General features: G+C 43.6%; 2 protein-coding genes and 1 pseudogene across 3 annotated transcripts; 1 reads left to right on the top strand and 2 right to left on the bottom strand.

Moving 5' to 3' along the window:
• Positions 1 to 372: 372 nt before the first annotated feature.
• LOC127911002 (uncharacterized) lies at positions 373 to 2,946 on the bottom strand (annotated as a pseudogene).
• A 342-nt stretch (positions 2,947 to 3,288) lies between these two features.
• LOC118401868 (NEDD8) lies at positions 3,289 to 5,274 on the top strand. Its single transcript, XM_035799505.2, has 4 exons — positions 3,289 to 3,418; positions 4,528 to 4,575; positions 4,728 to 4,810; positions 4,916 to 5,274. The coding sequence occupies exons 1-4, from the start codon at positions 3,401 to 3,403 to the stop codon at positions 5,031 to 5,033; spliced, it is 267 nt and encodes an 88-aa protein (XP_035655398.2). The 5' UTR covers positions 3,289 to 3,400; the 3' UTR covers positions 5,034 to 5,274.
• Positions 5,275 to 5,387: 113 nt separating this feature from the next.
• On the bottom strand, positions 5,388 to 21,370 carry LOC118401865 (AP-1 complex subunit gamma-1-like). Of its 2 annotated transcripts, none has more exons than XM_035799500.2 (22): positions 21,118 to 21,370; positions 20,273 to 20,480; positions 18,635 to 18,759; positions 18,281 to 18,422; positions 17,992 to 18,088; positions 17,665 to 17,741; positions 17,352 to 17,447; positions 17,166 to 17,246; positions 16,977 to 17,075; positions 16,619 to 16,674; positions 14,790 to 14,903; positions 14,514 to 14,654; positions 14,156 to 14,210; positions 11,175 to 11,297; positions 10,948 to 11,037; positions 10,711 to 10,838; positions 10,423 to 10,527; positions 9,668 to 9,812; positions 7,725 to 7,869; positions 7,365 to 7,519; positions 7,061 to 7,159; positions 5,388 to 6,974 (listed from the first exon to the last, which is right to left on the bottom strand). In XM_035799500.2, the coding sequence occupies exons 2-22, from the start codon at positions 20,471 to 20,473 to the stop codon at positions 6,876 to 6,878; spliced, it is 2,373 nt and encodes a 790-aa protein (XP_035655393.1). In that variant the 5' UTR covers positions 20,474 to 20,480; positions 21,118 to 21,370; the 3' UTR covers positions 5,388 to 6,875. The 2 variants fall into 2 exon arrangements, with proteins under 2 accessions (XP_035655393.1, XP_035655394.1); XM_035799501.2 differs by having other exon boundaries at positions 20,273 to 20,477.
• Between the last annotated feature and the right edge of the window lie 336 nt (positions 21,371 to 21,706).

Genomic DNA, 21,706 nt, shown 5'->3' with positions numbered 1-21,706 from the left:
GCATGGCCATCAGCCACCTACAATCCCTAAACTTGGCTTGTCAATTTCATCTTGGGGTGGGCTACTGCTGAAAAAGTAAAGCCAACAAGAAGCAGGTTCACATATGACAATCTTTCAAATAGCGCTACCATTGCATGAACACCTGCCGTGACTATCATTAGCAAACGAATTATGCCAAGAGAAGAAAGTGTTACAGTTCAAGAGTATTCAGGACACGAAGTCGCAAAATACTGAGCACTCTCATTGAGATCATCTTACAACCAGATGGTCACCTCTTGGCTATTTCGTGTAGATACCGGCTCCGCACTACTGGATTTAGGGTACATCTCATCAGGATCATAGCATTTTGACAACCATTAGAAACAAACACCATTGTAAAGTACTCATTTTATTGAAACATGCTCAAGTCAAAGGACTTCATATCCATACTGGGGATAGTAGAAAGTGATGCACCCTTCAGGCCACCTACAATTAGATGGCTGTAGAGACAGAAAAGACAGCCATCCCTGTAACAGGTTGAAGAATTGTTAGTAACATGCATCTCATTGCCGTTGGGGGATTTTACAGTAAAATAACCAGCACACACACCTGACAAGCAAAGTGTTCCAGACCATTACACCGACCAGTCAACTGAATACAGAACACAATGACAGATGAGTAAGTTACAGGTTCAAGTTCATTTGGCATCAAAGCTGATACAATTAAAAGCCAAGTGTAAACTATAGTCTTCAATGCCAAAATCACCAACCTTGTTCTACAGTAGGATATTTTACAAATTCACTGGGGATCCGGGTTTTCCACTATTGTGAGCGGTCCAAGAACAGAGTTTTGAACCAGGCCCTGGGGTTCTGAGAAAAAAAATATATAAATTACTTCAAGCTGCAGTCCCATCAGAACTCAAGAGTGATCAGCTCAAATGAATATGGAACTACAGTTTAGTCAGGCTTGAAATGAAGTGCCTCAAAATACCTGAATCCACACCCCTCTTCAACCGAGGCTTGCAACTCGAGTCACAGCACTTGCAGAGGTCACTTTGAGACGGGTCGTCCAGCAGCTCCCATCTATGAATAAAAAAAGTTGGCTGTTGCATTGGCACTAACGTCATTATGGTCGTTATGTGACCAATACTTACTCTCCAGTCTCTTTAATGTAGTGGCAGGCCTTCTTTTCTATATCAAAAACCTCAGGGTCCCATGCAACAAGCTTACAATGAATATACACCTGGGGTGAAATAAGAGAACAGTCAAGAGCTACAGTATGAAAACAACCCAGTCATACCGAGAACTTGTGGTCCACTCACTTCCTCGCCTAAAGCAAACTTGAAGGACTGCAGGTAAAGCAGAATAGCAGACGAGTGGTACCTAGGCAGGAACCTGGAGTTCCCAGTCTTCCCATCTGCAAGGCAACTGAAAATGCATTGTGCAATGAGCAGACAAACAGAACTTCCATCCAGCAAATAAGCTAACTTTAAAATGTATTCAACATTTGAGTAGGCTGTGTAGCGCTAGGCAGTCAAAAACCAAAACGTGCACCCTACATGGCCATAGCCAGGTCTGGTACATACCCCTTGTTGGTGATGATGGGGTACACCAGGCTCGCAGACTGCAGTTCTGGTGTTGTGGCCGCCACACACTCCTCCAAGAGCAGCAGCAAGGGCTGATGGTCCTTCTGATCCACTGCTGCCCAGATGGGGATGAAAGAGCCCAGGGAAACAGGCTGCTCTTAGCCAGACCAGTAAGGTCTTCTACATGCAACAGAGAGGGGAAGGGGCACAATGCTCATACGTACTGTACAGCCACAGGTTTCAACTAGCTTTGGGCAGTGTCCTCTGCTAGGAATTTCTTTACCAGTTAAGTTGACTGAACATATTCTTACAATAATTGATGTTGTATGAGTCACTCACCATTGAGGAGTGCCATGTGGAAAACCAATCCTCCATGACCCTCAGCACTACCATAGGCAGGGATAAGGAATGGGGGAATCCATCCCTCAGGTCTACATACAAGGGGGAATGTTTAGTTTAATAATGAAGGTGGCAAAGGATTAGGAAGATTTGATTCCAACACCATAGCTAGAGTACACTACACCCAATAGAGCCCTAAAACTCAACTCAGTTCCACTGCATTTAAAAAAATATATTTCCCCTCTAATTAGGGACTGATTTAGACCTGGGACACCAGGTGTGTGCAATTAATGATAAAGTAGAACCGAAAGACAGCAGGGGCCAGACCTCTTAGGGTAAGAGTTGAGTACCCCTGGCATAGATGGTTACCTTATGTAAACACACTTAATATGGTGACTAATAGCAGCAGGTTTGGGCTTTCGGTTAGGTCTGTAAGTCAGGCTGGTTGAATAGATGTGTTTTTTGCCAGTCACCTGGGGAATAGAAGGAGAAGCATTAGTCGTCGCAGGATCCAAAATGGCATACATTGGGTCAAGAGTTAGACATTACCCGTTTCTTGATGGCACAGCCATTGAGGTTGTAGTGGAATGTCGCCATCCCTTCTCCCGTGGGAAGAACAGAAAATGTGGACGGAACACAGTGTCCAAGGAAAAGACGGGCAGCATGTTCAACCAACTCTGGACTGACCTTCCATGTCACTTTAACGGAGTGTTTCTCACAATCCACATTAAAATCTAAAATATAAATTTGATAATGTCATCATTCACATCTCAAGAGCCAACACCACAACTTGGCTAGTCTGTTAGGCGGCCAGCATGAGATAAGTAGCCTATTCAAGTTAACATGGTATCAGCGCTACATAATCATATTATGCGTTCATTATTAGACGTACCTTCATTGGCAGTGCTTGCTGCTACGACAGCCAAAAGAATTGCACATTGCCAAAGGAGAGACATGACTGAATGATCTAGGAGTGCCTACAAACTAGAAATATTTATGGACCAATTGATCCTAATCATTTTAATTCTGAACACCTGTGAAAGGTCAAGGAGCGCTAATTTTAGACCTAAAAACATACCAACATCATCAGTTTTGGTATTTCCTGGTCTGAAAACATCCTTGAATTTTTATGGGTTTTAAAAGTAAAAATTGTAATAGTTACATATTTTCCCCATAAAGTAGTCTGCAAAGCGGAACCTATGTCTCACAAAACACAAAATGAGGGATTTTCGGTGAAATACATCAATTATATTTTACAACTGTGTTTGTGTTTCACCCCTCCTGAATTTCACCAAAATCCTGAATGCATATCAATCAAGATATGGAACTATGTCTCACAAAACACGATGAACGGATGGAAGTGACTTACTTACACAGGAAATAAAGTTGAATCAAAAAGATTGAAAAATCTGGTTTGCTCAATTTGATAGTACCACACTAGGTGTGGATTTGGTATTTTTTACATCGATTTAAAGCGTATTTTATGCGACAATCAAAATGCTGATCAAGGTTAAGGTAAGACCAGCCATTTAATTGGTGGCCAAGACCGCTAGTTTACATACTGAATGATCATCTCATCACCGATCTAGCTATCTGCCGTAGCTAAATATATGAATAGATCTGAAAAGCGCTATTTTGTGGACATTGCAGCAGGCCATTGACATTGAAACAGTCATCCCCGTATAGAATGTAGAGTTAGCTAACATGAACTATATTGAACCAAAATATAATCTCCACAAGTAACAACAATTTTTCTGAGTTATATTTCATATAAGGAAATTTGTCAATTGAATTAAATTCATTAGGCCCCAATCTATGGATTTCACAGGACTGGGCAGAGGCGCAGCAATGGATGGGACTGGGAGGGCAAGTGCGCAGCCACAGGGGAGCCAGGCCAAGCCAATCAGAATGAGTTTTCCCCCAAAAAAGGGCTTTATTACAGACAGAAATATTCCTCCGTTTCATCAGCTGTCAGGTGGATGGTTTCAGAGGATCCCTCAGGTGAAGAAGCCAGATGTGGATGTCCTGGGCTGGAGTGATTACACGTGGTCTGCAGTTGAGGCCGGTTGGACATACTGCCAAATTCTCTAAAATGACGCCGGAGGCAGCTTATGGTAGAGAAATTAACATTAAATTCTCTGGCAACAGCTTTGGTGGACTTTCCTGCAGTCAGCATGACAATTGCACGCTCCCTCAAAACTCGACACATCTGTGGCATTGTGTTGTGACAAAACATTTTAGAGCAGCCTTTTATTGTCCCCAAGTGGATGGATTGTTTTGGCAAAGGAAAAATGTCTGCCATCTTTTAAATCAGCTCATGAAACATGAGACCAACACTTTACATGTTGCATTTAAATTTTTGTTCAGTATAACTAATTTACTTTAGATAGCTTACTACCATACTGAATTAAGTTGTATGGCCATTGTCTTATGTTTGAGCTGCTTTGCTCACCCAGTCTTCATCTTAATCCAGACAGAATACAAGGCCTCACTTCGTACAATAAACAGGTGCTGTTGAACCATAGCCATTACCCACTAATTTAGGCCAATCCTTATACGATGTTGCTGTTTAGTGCAATATTGTATTTTATGCTCTGAAATGATCAATTATTTTACTGTTTCAGACTCTCACTGGCAAAGAAATAGAGATCGACATTGAGCCCACAGACAAGGTATGAAACATCTGCATTACTCCTGGAGGTTGATGATATTCATCTAATGGATTTGCTTTCTATGTGTAATATTACTCATGTCAGCATACATTGCTGGGGAGTGACGTCCTAGTAAAGACATTTAGCTCATATGCTTTCTTGTACACATGAAGGTGGAGAGAATTAAAGAAAGAGTGGAGGAGAAGGAGGGGATTCCACCTCAACAACAAAGACTAATCTACAGTGGAAAACAGATGTTAGTGATCAACCCTTCCACCACAATCTTGTCATGAAACATCAGCTCCATTTAATCAAGTGGTGGCATTACATCTTGGATGTCTTATCTGCTCCCATCCCTCAGGAACGATGAGAAGACTGCCGCAGACTACAAGATCCAGGGAGGCTCAGTTCTGCATCTGGTCCTGGCGCTAAGAGGAGGGCTAGTCTGCCACTGTAACAGAATACAACTCATCGTCTAGTGGGCATTGGGGCCAGCCTTGTGCCAACCCACAAATTTCTGTCATTGTCACTCACACCATGTTGCAACACAGAGCAGCAAATTGCCACAATGGTGTGGCACTAATGTTATTAGGCCTCCTGCGCCTCAGCAAACAAAGGACCTTCTGCTATAAATCTTCTGTGTAGATTGTTTTTGTAACCACCTCTTGCTTCAAGTATTTCAAGTTCAAGTATTTTGCTTGTGATTAAAGGTAAAGTTGACTTTTTGTTTTGAAGTACATGGCTGCATGGCTGCTATTGTATGAGTGTGTGACTTAGCAGTGCATTGTTAAACTCCTTTCCATATATAGGCAGTTATAGGAATTCTAAACTCATTAAGGTTTGATAACCTTTAATTAGAAATGACAACATGGGAGTCGAAGGCAATGCACACAATCCAAATTCTCTTTCCGTCTCCATTTCTCCAGCTGGTTCCTTTGAGTGTAGTGGTCTAAAGGGTGGATGTTTTGCTTATTTGCACTGAATCCCATTGGAAGCATACAATTATTAATATCCACAAACCAATTTACTTAAAACAATTGCAAGGGCAGCTGGTAGTAAGGCCCAGATGTTTGGAATATTGGAAAGTTACCAAATAAATTTTCTAGTACTACTTTTGTAACCTTGTGGAGGCACTTCTCCAATATGCATCAATTATTTGGTATTGCAACAAGATTTGCAATCTCATACAACCCAAGACTATCTAGTGTTAAGAACAAGACATTTTTTTTAAAGTGGTTGGGTAGTGTATGCAGGGCAGGGGTCAGGGTCCGTCTTTCGCCGGGCATAGAAAATAACTTCGGAAGCTAAAGCTATGGCAGGGGAAACACTGGTTAGGACTGGCACTGATGCTTCAAAGATACAGCGATATGGGGGAGTTAAATCATTCACAGATAAAACAGCAACTCTCACCTCAATAAAGTCAATATACACATACACCATAATACCTCAGCTCCAAAAGGGGGTTCTGAGTGACAGGCACAAGGGAAGAGAGAAGCAGCCGATCAGATGGTAAAGAGGTAGGGACAAGAGCACACCAACGGAAGGCATGTAAGTATAGATAAGGCGTAGTGTTAAGGGATGCTGATCATGTGGTTCAGACTACAGAGAATTGTAACTGACCTACACCAGTAAGTAGGTCAGTAGTCCTAGAGTGAAAGACAAGTTGTAAACTAGTTAAAAGCTTGACAAGGTTGCACAATCCAAGACTACCAACTACTCTTAAAATGTATCCTGACAGACCCCTTTAATGTGGACAGTCATGATTGCAGTTCTCAGGATTTATTGATCTTCTGATTGGACGAGTACCACTGGCTCAGGCAGACAGCTGCATATTACTGTTGTTGATTGATGTGACACAGATGACCTGCAACTCTGGAAATATACAGCGAAGCTAGTACCATGTTCAGTGCTGTCATTAATACCGCTAGTTAACCTATGGGTAATGTAATACCAGTAGTCCGAACAGGAGCTGAAAAGGTAGAATGGTGACAATGGCTTTTAGGATGACAGAGTCTCTTGAGAGTTCATCTACATGAATCCTTGTCAAACTGTAGGGGAACAATTTCCACAGTTCACGAGGGTCAGCCATTTAGAAAAATAACAGAATTAAGAGTAATTTGAAAAAACATCAGCTTGGACTGACAGCATCAGGTTGTAGTGTGGAATAGTTGATTGACAGAGAGGATCCCCTCGAAATGATTTACAGGCAGCTGTTAGGTAGAATGGGTCCCCACTCCTGGGCCTGGTCAGCTGTCGATCCTTCCACGTACATTGTCTGATGTCTGTGTCAGTGTTGATGGACAGGTTGATTGCAGCGGTCATTACCAGGCAGTGCTTGGGAAGGAGTCGATCTGCACCGTGTCCTGGCAGACAGAGCTCTGGCTGGTGTAGCACACACGCACCCTAATCTTCAGACTCACCTGGGGGGGGGGAGAAGTTAATTTTTAGTCCATTGTGGGTGTGCGCATGCATGTGGTGACCATGAACTGACTGAATGAAGACCCACCTTGTTTGGGTTGTTGAGGAGCACAGTCTGGGTCACCTGACCTAAGCCATGCGCAGGGATGACGTCACCACTCGGAGCCTTCATCTGTAACTGGACGCTCTGAGGTGGATGGGAGTGCGAGATAAAGGTCATGAACAGCCTATATCTAGGACCCAGAGTTCTACAAAGGTCACAAATAGCCTATAAGTAGGGCCCAGAGTTCTTCCTGGTCAGTTAAATGGTCTCGAGGACCCTACTCATGACGTAAAAGCTTGGAATACCAAATACAAAAGGTACTCCGACACAAAGAGATGGGGAAGCAGACCTTGGGTACTGCTGCTTGCAGGGTGAGGCCAGTGATGTCCCCGTCAGTGGAGTTGGTGGCAGTGAGGGTAACGGTCATCCCTGTGTCTGTCTGTGTGTCAGTCTGTAGTTTCAGCGTCACACCGTTTTTCTCATACACTGTAACACTAGGTGGTGCTATGGCAACAAAGAAAAAAAAAATCTGTCACTGGAAATTATGGAATTCAACACCAAAAACAGATGATCATTAAATACATTATGAAGATGTACTGTATATTTTGTATAAAGCTACAGATGTGTTCATTCCAAAACAGTTGATATTTGACTCCATCTCGCCCTCCATCCATCTCTTTCCCTCTCTCAGCTGTTGTGTGTGTCTCACCAGGTGTTACATCCAGGCCTCCCAGCAGGTCCAGTAGGTCTCCCCCAGCCATGCTGCTAGCTGTGCCGGATGCTGTGCTGGACAGGGATGGGCTGGGCTGGAAAGGCTCCCCAGAACCACCCAGCAGGTCCAACAGATCACACACCTTGACAAGGTAAAGCGAGGGTAAAGATTACACATCATGTAATATTCAAGAAGTTTAGCTTGAGAAAGTACACACACAGTATACAATAGTAGGTCATGTATACAGTGCCTTGCAAAAGTAGTCGGCCCCCTTGAACTTTGCGACCTTTTGCCACATTTCAGGCTTCAAACATAAATATATAAAACTGTATTTTTTTGTGAAGAATCAACATCAAGTGGGACACAATCATGAAGTGGAACGACATTTATTGGATATTTCAAACTTTTTTAACAAATCAAAAACTGAAAAATTGGGCGTGCAAAATTATTCAGCCCCTTTACTTTCAGTGCAGCAAACTCTCCAGAAGTTCAGTGAGGATCTCTGAATGATCCAATGTTGACCTAAATGACTAATGATGATAAATACAATCCACCTGTGTGTAATCAAGTCTCTGTATAAATGCACCTGCACTGTGATAGTCTCAGAGGTCCGTTAAAAGCGCAGAGAGCATCATGAAGGACAAGGAACACACCAGGCAGGTCCGAGATACTGTCGTGAAGAAGTTTACAGACGGATTTGGATACAAAAAGATTTCCCAAGCTTTAAACATCCCAAGGAGCACTGTGCAAGCGATAATATTGAAATGGAAGGAGTATCAGACCACTGCAAATCTACCAAGTCCTGGCCGTCCCTCTAAACTTTCAGCTCATACAAGGAGAAGACTGATCAGAGATGCAGCCAAAAGGCCCATGATCACTCTGGATGAACTGCAGAGATCTACAGCTGAGGTGGGAGACTGTCCATAGGACAACAATAAGTTGTATATTGCACAAATCTGGCCTTTATGAAAGAGTGGCAAGAAAGCCATTTCTTAAAGATATCCATAAAAAGTGTTGTTTAAAGTTTGCCACAAGCCACCTGGGAGACACACCAAACATGTGGAAGAAGGTGCTCTGGTCAGATGAAACCAAAATGGAACTTTTTGGCAACAATGCAAAACGTTATGTTTGGCGTAAAAGCAACACAGCTCATCACCCTGAACATACCATCCCCACTGTCAAACATGGTGGTGGCAGCATCATGGTTTGGGCCTGCTTTTCTTCAGCAGGGACAGGGAAGATGGTTAAAATTGATGGGAAGATGGATGGAGCCAAATACAGGACCATTCTGGAAGAAAACCTGATGGAGTCTGCAGAAGACCTGAGACTGGGACGGAGATTTGTCTTCCTACAAGACAATGATCCAAAACATAAAGCAAAATCTACAATGGAATGGTTCAAAAATAAACATATCCAGGTGTTAGAATGGCCAAGTCAAAGTCCAGACCTGAATCCAATCGAGAATCTGTGGAAAGAACTGAAAACTGCTGTTCACAAATGCTCTCCATCCAACCTCACTGAGCTCGAGCTGTTTTGCAAGGAGGAATGGGAAAAAATTTCAGTCTCTCGGTGTGCAAAACTGATATAGACATACCCCAAGCAACTTACAGCTGTAATCGCAGCAAAAGGTGGCGCTACAAAGTATTAACTTAAGGGGGCTGAATAATTTTGCACGCACAATTTCTCAGTTTTTGATTTGTTAAAAAGGTTGAAATATCCAATAAATGTCGTTCCACTTCATGATTGTGTCCCACTTGTTGTTGATTCTTCACAAAAAAAATACAGTTTTATATCTTCATGTTTGAAGCCTGAAATGTGGCAAAAGGTCGCAAAGTTCAAGGGGGCCGAATACTTTCGCAAGGCACACACACATATATATATATATATATCTCCAGGTAGCTGAAATACCTAAGTTTATTGCAGTCATTTTCATCACTTACCTGATTAGAAGGTTCCTGGGGAAATACTATTTCCTGTGTCAGTTTGGTTGGCTCCAACTCTTTGATAGTCCCCCCTGCTGATTCTCCATTGGTATGTCCCGGGGAGCTTTTGTCAATCACCGGCATTCTCTCCAGCACCGCAGCCCTGCGAGCACAGAGAGCAGTGTACTGGGGTGGGATATAGTGGCTTCCATGATGCAATGCCCCACTCACTGGCAATGTACCCATACATAAAATATAATAGTCGAAATCAAAAACAAATTCTATTAGTCATATGCGCCAAATACAACAGGTGTAGCTCTTACAGTGAAATGCTTACTTATGAGCCCTAACAAACAATGCAGTTTAAAAAAAAAATACAGATAAGAAATAAAAGTAACAATTCAAGAGCAGCAGTAAAATAACAATAGCGAGACTATATACAGGGGGGGGTACCGGTACAGTGAGGTAATATGTACATGTAGATAGAGTTTAAAGTGACTATGCATAGATGATAACAATGGACAGTAGCAGCGGTGTAAGCGAAGGGGGGGGTCAATGCAAGATGTTCAGGAGTCTTATGGCTTGGGAGTAGAAGCTGTTTAAAAGCCTCTTGGACCTAGACTTGGCACTCCGGTACCGCTTGCCGTGCGGTAGCAGAGAGAACAGTCTTTGACTAGAGTCTGACCATTTTTTAGGGCCTTCCTCTGACATCACTATATGCATGTATGATTGGCTAACATTGCAAATAGTATTATGTACATTATAGGTTGTACCTCATGTGGTCGTATTTCTTGAAGAGAGCGTTATATTCCACTGCTCTCTGCTGGAGTTCCACGTCGATACAGCTGCCGTAGATGCTGACGATGCTCCTAATGCGACTGCCAGAGAGGGAGGGACAGGGGAGAGAAAAACAGGCGGAAGCAAGAGCTATTTTAGTATTCGCTGTATCAGCAATGTAGAGAGTCAAGTCCCAAGACCCCACACAGTGGGCAAAAACTGACATAGCAGTTTTCAGTTATTGCTGTATAGTAGTTCAAGCAGTGTGAGATACTGATGCTTACTCCACGTTATGTGTTATGCGTGTGCTGAGTTTCATGGTTGCTGTGAGAGCGAAGCCCCTGGTTGCTGGCGATGACATATGTGACTGTAGAACCGTTTCCAAGGCGTCCAGGACATCATCCTCTGTCACCTAAGGGCAGGACAGAAAACAAGAACTACTGCCTTGGTTTAATGACAATTACTACTGTATGGTCAATTGGTGTTAACCATGACTGTGTTACAACAACCAAAGCATGTACCTGAACAGGTTCTGTCTCCTCACACTCTCCTCTCAGAAGCAGGTCTCCATACTCCCCAATACACCAGCACGCAACCTGTACCAGGGATTGCTGCGTACACACAAACGTTGCACAGTGCCACAGCTGATAATCAGAGTATAACAAGAGCCTTGAGGTTTTCCTGACTGATAACACACACACATTCCTACAGAGCATGGCACACAAACACATTTATACTAAAGCCATACCACTGAGATGTCTGTAATCAGGGCTCTGTACAGCTTGTGGACCGTGTAGCAGTGAAGCTCTGTTGCGGTGGTGATGAGCTGGATCAGGTTGGGCACCGTCTCATCCCGCACGTCACCCCCTGCCTGAAAGAGGTTTGAGCTTCAAGTTCCTTGGTGTCCACATCAACAACCAACTAGAATGGTCCAAACACACCAAGACAGTCATGAAGAGGGCATGACAAAGTCTATTCTCCCTCAGGAAATGAAAAAGATTTGACATGGGTCCTGAGATCCTCAGAAGGTTCTACAGCTGCAACCTAACAGTTTTGTATCCCTGCCTGGTAATGACAGCAATTGCTCGGCCTCCGACCACAAGGCACTTCAGAGGGTAGTGCGTACGGCCCAATACATCACTGGGGCAAAGCTGCCTGCAGTCCAGGACCTCTACACCAGGCGGTGTCAGAGGAAGGCCCTAAAAATGTTCAAAGACCCCAGCCATAGACTGTTCTCTCCACTACCGCATGGCAAGCGATACCGGAGTGCCAAGTATAGGACGAAAAGGCTTATCACAGTTTTTACCCCCAAGCAATACGACACCAAATGGTTACCCGGACTATTTGCATTGTGGACTCCCCCAACCCCCTTTTTTTTTTACACTGCTGCTACTCTGTTTAACTATACATTCATGTGCATACTACCTCAATTGGCCCGACCAACCAGTGCTCCTGCACATTGGCTAACCGGGCTATCTGCATGGTGTCCCACCACCCGCCAACCCCTCTTTTTACACTTCTGCTACTCTGTTCATCATACATGCATAGTCACTTTAACCATATCTACATACTAGCTCAATAAGCTTGAATAACCGGTGTCTGTATACAGTGGGGCAAAAAAGTATTTAGTCAGCTACCAATTGTGCAAGTTCTCCCACTTAAAAAGATGAGGCCTGTAATTTTCATCATAGGTACACTTCAACTATGACAGACGAAATGAGAAGAAAAAAAATCCAGAAAATCACATTGTAGGATTTTTTATGAATTTATTTGCAAATTATGGTGGAAAATAAGTATTTGGTCAATAACAAAAATGTCTCAATACTTTGTTATATACCCTTTTTGGCAATGGCAGAGGTCAAACGTTTTCTGTAAGTCTTCACAAGGTTTTCACACACTGTTGCTGGTATTTTGGCCCATTCCTCCATGCAGATCTCCTCTAGAGCAGTGATGTTTTGGGGCTGTTGCTGGGCAACACAGACTTTCAACTCCCTCTAAAATGTTTCTATGGGGTTGAGATCTGGAGACTGGCTAGGCCACTCCAGGACCTTGAAATGCTTCTTACGAAGCCACTCCTTCGTTGCCCTGGTGGTGTGTTTTGGATCATTGTCATGCTGAAAGACCCAGCCACGTTTCATCATCAATAACCTTGCTGATGGAAGGAGGTTTTCACTCAAAATCCCACGATACATGGCCCCATTCATTCTTTCCTTTACACGGATCAGTCGTCCTGGTCCCTTTGCAGAAAAACAGCCCCAAAGCATGATGTTTCCACCCCCATGCTTCACAGTAGGTTTGGTGTTCTTTGGATGCAACTCAGCATTATTTGTCCTCCAAACACGACGAGTTGAGTTTACCAAAAAGTCATATTTTGGTTTCATCTGACCATATGACATTCTCCCGATCTTCTTCTGGATCATCCAAATGCTCTCTAGCAAACTTCAGACGGGCCTGGAGATGTACTGGCTTAAGCAGGGGGACACATCTGGCACTGCAGGATTTGAGTCCCTTGCGGTGTAGTGTGTTACTTATGGTAGGCTTTGTTACTTTGGTCCCAGCTCTCTGCAGGTCATTCACTAGGTGTGGTTCTGGGATTTTTGCTCACCGTTCTTGTGATTATTTTGACCCCACGGGGTGAGATCTTGCGTGGAGCCCCAGATCGAGGGAGATTATCAGTGGTCTTGTATGTCTTCCATTTCCTAATAATTGCTCCCACAGTTGATTTCTTCAAACCAAGCTGCTTACCTATTGCAGATTCAGTCTTCCCAGCCTGGTGCAGGTCTACAATTTTGTTTCTGGTGTCCTTTGACAGCTCTTTGGTCATAGTAGAGTTTGGAGTGTGACTGTTTGAGGTTGTGGACAGGTGTCTTTTATACTGATAACAAGTTCAAACAGGTGCCATTAATACAGGTAACGAGTGGAGGACAGAGGAGCCTCAAAGAAGTTACAGGTCTGTGAGAACCAGAAATCTTGCTTGTTTGTAGGTGACCAAATTTCCCACCACAATTTGCAAATAAATTAGTTAAAAATCCTACAATGTGATTTTCTGGATTTTTTTCCTTCTCATTTTGTCTGTCATAGTTGAAGTGTACCTGTGATGAAAATTACAGGCCTCTCATCTTTTTAAGTGGAAGAACTTGCACAATTGGTGGCTGACTAAATACTTTTTGCTCCACTGTATAGCCTTGCTACTGTTATTTTCAAATGTCTTTTTACTGTTTCACTGTAAAAGCATTTTAGCATTTCACTGTAAGTTGTTGTATTCGGCACACGTGACAAATAAACTGTGATTTGATTTAGTACTGCCTCGTAGAAAGTTAGACAGCGGGTCCGGATCTCGAACTCTAAATAATGTCACGGGTCTGGGTCGGATCGAATTGTCCCAGGTATGTGTCATTTTAACTGACTTGTCCTGAAGGATCCATACAGATCTGAATATGACTGCTGCAGTAGAGAGAGAAATTCTAGAATTTATGCTGCTGCTCTTGGTGCGGGTCGGAACGGGTCCCTTCTTGATCAGTGAAGAACTCCACTGTCTAGACTAAAGTCAAACATTGGCAATGTGGGGTGGCCTAGTTTCCACCCAGACGGCTTGAGGTATAGGCTAGTGGAGTGAGACCAGTGAGACACATCATGGGGGTATTTACAATAGATATTCATAGTTAAAAACAAGTTGTAAAGGCTCTGAAACCAGGTGATTGTGGTGCAGTATATAGTGTCATTATTTACCGTGGTGAGGACATGCAGGATGGTGTCAATGTGCCAGCGCTGAGAGGGAGCATACCTAACAGAGACAGAGACTTAGTGGTCAGTGTTGCGGCTCAGACACAAATATAGACAGTCACAGAGACTGACACACAGGGAGGGCAGGCTCCTGGCTAGGCCTGTGTATGTTTTATGATAGAACAGCCAGATAGCTGTGAGATAGACACTGAGAGCAAGACAGAAACATGTCACTCAAAGAGACAGGGAAACATTCATATAGACAAAGACACAAAATGAGACATCCCAGCACACACAGACCACAAAGAGAGACTTTGTGGCATAGAGATTAAAGCCCATAGCCAGGCGAGGTCCAGCCCTGTACCTCTCTGCAGCATTGAAGATGCCTGAGGTGGTGTGTGCTCGGAGCTCTGGGGGACAGCTGGAGAGGAAGAGGAGAAGCTCCTTCATCAGAGAGCGGATGTTGACAGCTGACACCAGGGCCAAAGAAAGCTCCAACGCCCGGCTGAGGGATAAACATAAATAATAGAACAATATACTGTTTGCTGTTCTCTACATTACCACACTTCCTTCCATCGTAGCTCATGTATAGGCAGCACATGGCCAGCTGGTAAGATAAGTTCAGAAATCACAACATTACCGTTTGACAGAAGCATCCTGGTCCTTCAGGCAGTCCACTATGGTCCCCCTGTGACGCTGCACTGCATTGTGGTCCGTCTGAACAATTTTCTGAAGGGAAGTCATGGAAATATACCTGTGCATGAATAAAAAATAAAAAGACATTCAGACAAGTTATATTTCTGCATTATATTTGTGTGAGGGCTGTGAATTGATCAACACAATTGGTGCATGGATACATTTAACGGAAAATATACTCTGCTTAACCAAGCAACATGCTTGTGATTCTTGTCTACAAGTATAATTTCCAAGATCTCCCATCTCATATATCTTATGTAAAAAAATTGCTGTGTGCTTTCTTCCCTGGTGTTAAGCATGACTGCTCTCCTCCAAGTTCAAGGTCTTTGAATTTTATTTTAAATATCTACACTACATGACAAAAAGTATGTGAACACCTGCTCGTCGAAAATCAAAATCATGGGCATTAATATAGAGTTGGTCCCCCTTTGCTGCTATAACAGCCTCCACTCTTCTGGGAAGACTCCACTAGATGTTGAAACATTGCTGAGGGGATTTGCTTCTATTTAGCCACAAGAGCATTAGTGAGGTCGGGCACAGAGGTTGTGCGATTAGGCATGGCTCGCAGTCGGCGTTCCAATTCATCCAAAAGGTGTTCGATGATTTTGAAGTTAAGGGCTTCGTTTAAGCTAGTAAAGTTATTCCACACCGATGTCAACAAACCATTTCTGTATTAACCTCACTTTGTGCACAGGGGCATTGACATGCTGAAACAGGAAAGGGCCTTCCCCAAACTGTTGCCAGAGTTGGAAGCACAGAATCATCTAGAATGTCATTGTAGTCTGTAGAGTTAAGATTTCCCTTCAGTGGAACAAAGGGGCTTAGCCCGAACCATGAACAACAGCCCCAGACCATTATTGTGTGTGGCTGCTCGGCCAAGGAAACACATTTCACGAAGCTCCCGACGAACAGTTGTGGTGCTGACATTGCTTCCAGAAGCAGTTAAAAAACATATATCTTTTTTTTTAACCGGTAGTGAGTGTTGCAACCGAGGATTGACAATTTTTACGTGCTAAGCACTTCAAGACCCTGCGTTCCCATTCTCTGAGCTTGCCTACCACTTCCCGGCTGAACCATTGTTGCTCCTAGATGTTTCCACTTCACAATAACAGTACTTACAGTTGACCGGGGCAGTTCTAGCAGTGCATAAATTTGCCTAACTGACTTGTTGGAAAGATGGCATCCTATGACAGTGCCAAGTTGAATGTCACTGAGATTTTCAGTAAGGGCATTCTACTACCAATGTTAGGCTATGGAGATTGCATGGCTGTGTGCTCAATTTTATACACCTGTCAGCAACAAGTGTGGCTGAAACAGCCAAATTTGAATGGGTGTCCACATAGTTTTGTATATGTAGTGCATCTGGTGAAACGATATGACAGAATGATCCCATCTAAGCCAGTCTAGCAGCTCTCCAGCAGCCGTCACACTGTCACAGGAATGTGAGCTTAAGCCTAAAACCAGACAAGAATAGCCTGCTGGACCAGACAGACCCTACTGAGGCAATCCCAACAGGAAGTATGCCTCAGAACAGACAGATAAAAGGAAACTTCATATGTGAACGTGAGCCCACGACGTACAGAGAACCGTCTGTCTGTCATTCTAAGGGCTCTAGCTTAATAATCCCACAAATAGACATTACTGACCGTGTTAAGCATGATCAGAATCCAGATGTTTGTCTGCCTCAGGCAACAATAATCTTCTAGGCAACAGGCCAGAAACCATGAAAAAGGACCAGATGAGATCAAAGGAAGAGAGAGAGCGAAGACTAACCGGATGTTCCGATCATTGTTCAGAAGAAATCTCCCCAGGATGTTCACAGCCAAGACCTGTCACACACAAAACATCTTAGATACGGCTTCTGTTATGCAGAAATGTAAGCTACATTAGCCTCCATCACCTGTAGCACTTATAATATAATAATAATATATGCCATTTAGCTGACGCTTTTATCCAAAGCGACTTACAGTCATGTGTGCATACATTCTACGTATGGGTGGTCCCGGGAATCGAACCCACTACCCTGGCGTTACAAGCGCCATGCTCTACCAACTGAGCCACAGAAGGACCACAGATATAAATATATACAAACAAGAAATCTCTTGATGATGCTATAATGCGTGACACTTACCCTCAAGCCACTTTCTGATTTGATGTCCATGACAGTGAGAACAGTTTCATACAAAACAGCACTGCCTGCGGTCTTACTGCTGTCTGTGTTCGTAGCCACCTGAAAGTCAATAATACAAAAGCTGTGATTAAAATCTAAATAGTTCATACAACAACCCTGCATGACTATTTACTGATGGAAATACTGTACCTGGGCCAGCAGGTCATTCATGGCATCACTGGCTGTGTCATTATTGCGCCCCAGGATCCTCAGCAACCTAAGAATGCGCACCTAATGATGGAGGAAGTCGGAGGAAGAGAGAGAGAGAAACATGTAGATTCTGTCACAATATGCTTGTTTTTACCCAGATTCCAATTCACTATTCAAAACACTGACCTGCAGGAATGGGTCACTGATCCCAGCCACATTGTGTTCTGGAGAGTAGCCCGACATCACCAGGCCTTTCATCATCAGGACCAGCTCCGGCACCACCTGGACCAAACATACACAGAGCAGGAGTCAGGCTCACAGACCATCATCTAAGGTTGTGGGAGAGTGTGTTCTGTTTTTGTAATTAGATGTTTAGATGTTTTACAGTGTAAAACCAAAGATATACATTTCAAGGGACTGAAATGTAATGTCTCATGTTGAGTGGATGTACTGGAATGGAGTAGGATGAGGTGTATGTGTGTGTGTGTGTGTGTCTTACCTTACGAAACTGCTCTAGAGTGTCTGGGTTGCGCTCACACAACTCAGTGATCAGAACCACAGCTCCATGTAACACCCCTGCAATCGGACCAAACCATTAGGACAGGGGAATATTTGCCACACTGACACCATTTACTATAACATGCATAATCACAGCTCACAGTCAAAATGTAAGACTACGTACTGTCCTCAAATGTAAGACTGAAATAGGTAGAGACGGACAGCCTGGTACAGAGGAGCAGACAGTGAACAGTTGTTTGATGTATTTATTTGAACAGGTTGCTGGTAATAAAAATATATTTTTTAAATGGTTAGATGAGTGACTCACCGTGGTTCTTTTCAGAGAGCAGGGATCGAGCTGCAGGGGTGAACAGCTCCCCTAGCTCTGGTACTTTTCTCACCATGTGTACTGCACATAGAGCTGCCTGAAATGTCATCACGATCAGCTTCATAACTAAAATAACCTTCAACATCAGTGCCCATGATTGTATACATCAGTCTGTTGCAATGCAGTGTTTGACAGTAGTGATCAAGATGGATTGGTTTGTGTTTCTGCATTACCAAGCTCAACCATGATGGAAGGAGTGGCGGTGTGTGTGGCTACAGACGGTGCTCACCTTCTTCTTGATGTAGGAGTTCGAGGCTCTGAGGAGGCGGTCGATCTCTGGGGCCAGGTCTCGACACATCTCAGCCGAGCCCATACAGGCCAGAGTACACAGAGCCAGAGACTGGACATACTGACTGCTGTGGGACAGGTCACTGAAACACACACACACAGACAGAGCGAGAGGGGTTTCATGACCATTTCTCAATGACTTTGTCCTCAAGTAGAGGCTACTAGACCACTATGTTTATGTGACTAATGACTACATTGATCATACACAGCCTACACATGATTATGGAACTGTAGAACTGTCCGTCTGTCTTATATTTCCCCTTTAATAGAGCATTTCAGATAAAATTGTCCTTACTTCTTGATGGAGTTAGTGATGAGCAGGCTGGCATCCTGTTTCTCGTCTAGAAGCATCATGGCACCCAGGTACCCAACACGTTTCTCATTGTACCGAGGGCTTGCAATCAGACGCACACACTCCATCTGACACCAGATTGGGGGGGGGGTTGTTAGGATACAGAAAGAGCAAATATACCAACTCTACAGAGTCATCCCCTGACATCTTATGGACACTGAACAGGAATATAAATGCAACATGTGAAGTGTTGGTCACAGGAGCTGAAATAAAAGAGCCAAGACATTTTCCAGATGCACAAAAAGCTTATTTCTCTCAAATTTGGTCCATAAATTTGGCTACATCTTTGTTAGTGAGCATCTTTGTTAGGAGCCTGCACTTGTCATGCTGACTGGAGGAATGTCCACCAGAGCTGTTGCCAGAGAATTTAATGTTCATTTCTCTACCATATGTCGCCTCCAACATCGTTTTAGAGAATTTGGCAGTACGTCCAACCGGCCTCACAACCGCAGACCACGTGTAACCACACCAGCCCAGGACCTACACATGATCTTCACCTGCGAGATCGTCTGAGACCAGCCACCTGGACTGCTGATGAAACAGACTGTGGGTTTGCATAAGCAAAGAATTTCCGCACAAACTGTCAGAAACCGTCTCAGGGAAGCTCATCTGCGTGCTCGTAGTCCTCACCAGGGTCTTGATCTGTCTGAAGCTCGGTATCGTAACCGATTTCAGTGGTGAAATGTTCACCTTCGATGGCCACTGGCACGCTGGAGAAGTGTGCTCTTCACGGATCAATCCCGGTTTCAACTGTACCGGGCAGATGGCAGACAGAGTGTATGGCGTTGTGTGGGTGAGCAGTATGCTGATGTCAATGTTGTAAACAGAGTGCCCCACGGAGGTGGTGGGTTATGGTATGGGCAGGCATAAGCTAGAGACAACAAACACAATTGCATTTTATCTATGGCATCCGGAGGCCCATTGTCTTGCCATTCATCAGCCGCCATCAACTCATGTTCCAGCATTATAATGCACATCCCCCATGTCGCAAGGATCTGTACACAATTCCTGGAAGCTGAAAATGTCCCAGTTCTTCCATGGCCTGCATTACTCACCAGACATGCCACCAATTGAGTACGTTTGGAATGCTCTGTATCGACTTGTACGACAGCGTGCTCCAGTTTCCGCCAATATCCATCAACTTCGCACAGCCATTGAAGAGGAGTGGTACAACATTCCACAGGCCACAATCAACAGCCTGATCAACTCTATGTGAAGGAGATGTGCCGTGCTTCATGAGGCAAAAGGTGATCACATCGGATACTGATTGGTTGTCTAATCCACGCCCTTACCTTTAAAAAAAAAGGTATCTGTGACCAACAGTTGCATAGCTGTATTCCCAGTCATGTGAAATTCATAGATTTGGGCCAAATTAAATTATTTAAATTGACTGATTTACTTAAATTATCTGTAACTCGGTAAAATCTTTGAAATTGTTGCATTTATATTTTTGTTCAGTGTAGCTACATTCTGTATACATTTTATGTTACTTGTTTATTTATATTATCAACACTGAGATGTAATGAAAAGCGCTGTAGAAACTAAATAAATAATTATAATCTTAAGAGCACTGTTCACTACCTGACCAAAGTGGGCGGGGTAGCCCAGCATGTGCACATACAGCAGCTTTGCCAAGTTGTGAGAGCGGGTCCCATTGTCAGCCTGTCTGAACTGTGCCCGGATGGCAGCACACTCTCTTTGGATCACACCACGCTCCTCACCCTGTGTACGGGCTCCTCTGATCACCCTGATCATCTCCTGCAGACGCACCGAAGGAGACATGGCTCTGCTGTTTGAGTGAGAGAGAGTTTAGGATGAGCTCCAACAACATCAACAAAGGTCCTTATTACCTGCCTGGTTCACCGACACGTAAGGCAGGCGACAGACATACAAGAATACATAGTAATCTGAACGGGAAAATGCATTGAGTATCGGTCCAAGCAGGACTAATAACACGTTCATGAGCGCCTGTAAAAACACTCGCATTTCCTGTACAGTCATGAAGAACAACAATATTACTTCCGAGGTGCAAGTGGGGTTAATGATACACCCGAGAAGGTCTCTAATTCGTTTAATAGAGCAGCCGTTCAGTCATTAGTGAAAAGTAAAATACGAAACGACCATGATGTACAACTAAACAAGCTTCACGTGATACAGGCAGCCGTGAAATGTATCTTGACACAGTCAATGTAGTTAACTATCAAATTCACTCACCTAACTAGCACTCCTTGCCACACACAACACACGATGTTTTTATGCTGTGGTGGCAAGCGAGGAACCACAGCTCTTGCATAGAAATTCAGTTTGTTAGGCGATCTACTTTTAGAACATGTTTAATAGAGATGTCAACCATGCATTTATTCAGCCAGCTAGCTAACGTTAATGCCCGAGGATAACCTTCGATTACATGGGAGCTTGTCTCTTACCTTCAGAAAGTGAAAACGCCCCTATAAAAATACCAAGCCGGTTTCTTTGCTCAATAAACGGAGATGTGTCAACATTCATTAAACTCTTGCCTCACAAATGAATGGGCAACTAAACCTAGTCGGCGGCTTATATTGGCTGGACGCCTAATGTACGACAGTACCTAAACCCATAAACTTCATCTGAAAAACATAATGGCAGCATCACTTCCGAAATCGGATCTCTGACAAGCCCTGAACTCCGCCCCTTAGGAAAACTGAAGGCTAAAAAAACAAACAAATTATTTATATACACACTAGATGATTGGTAGGGGGTGCTGTGTTGAAGCCTCTTGCCTCCATCTTGGCACTCCCTCGCCGTTGGAAAAATAGCTCTAGAAATTAATGCCTACATTCATTTTTGCCACATGTGTTGTATTACATACACCTTAATGCATGATGTTAGTGTCCCACTATAACAAAAACATACTTAAATATGTAATTTTGTCCTTGAAACATGTAATTTAAATACAGTACAATTCCATTCATTCCTACATAGGACTGCGCCTACTGGGGGTTGCCAACATGGCCGACCACTGGCGTCAAAGCCTCT

Source organism: Oncorhynchus keta, chromosome 23, assembly GCF_023373465.1.
Source record: "Oncorhynchus keta strain PuntledgeMale-10-30-2019 chromosome 23, Oket_V2, whole genome shotgun sequence".
NCBI lineage: Eukaryota > Metazoa > Chordata > Actinopteri > Salmoniformes > Salmonidae > Oncorhynchus > Oncorhynchus keta.
This window is presented reverse-complemented; position numbering and strand designations above follow the sequence as displayed.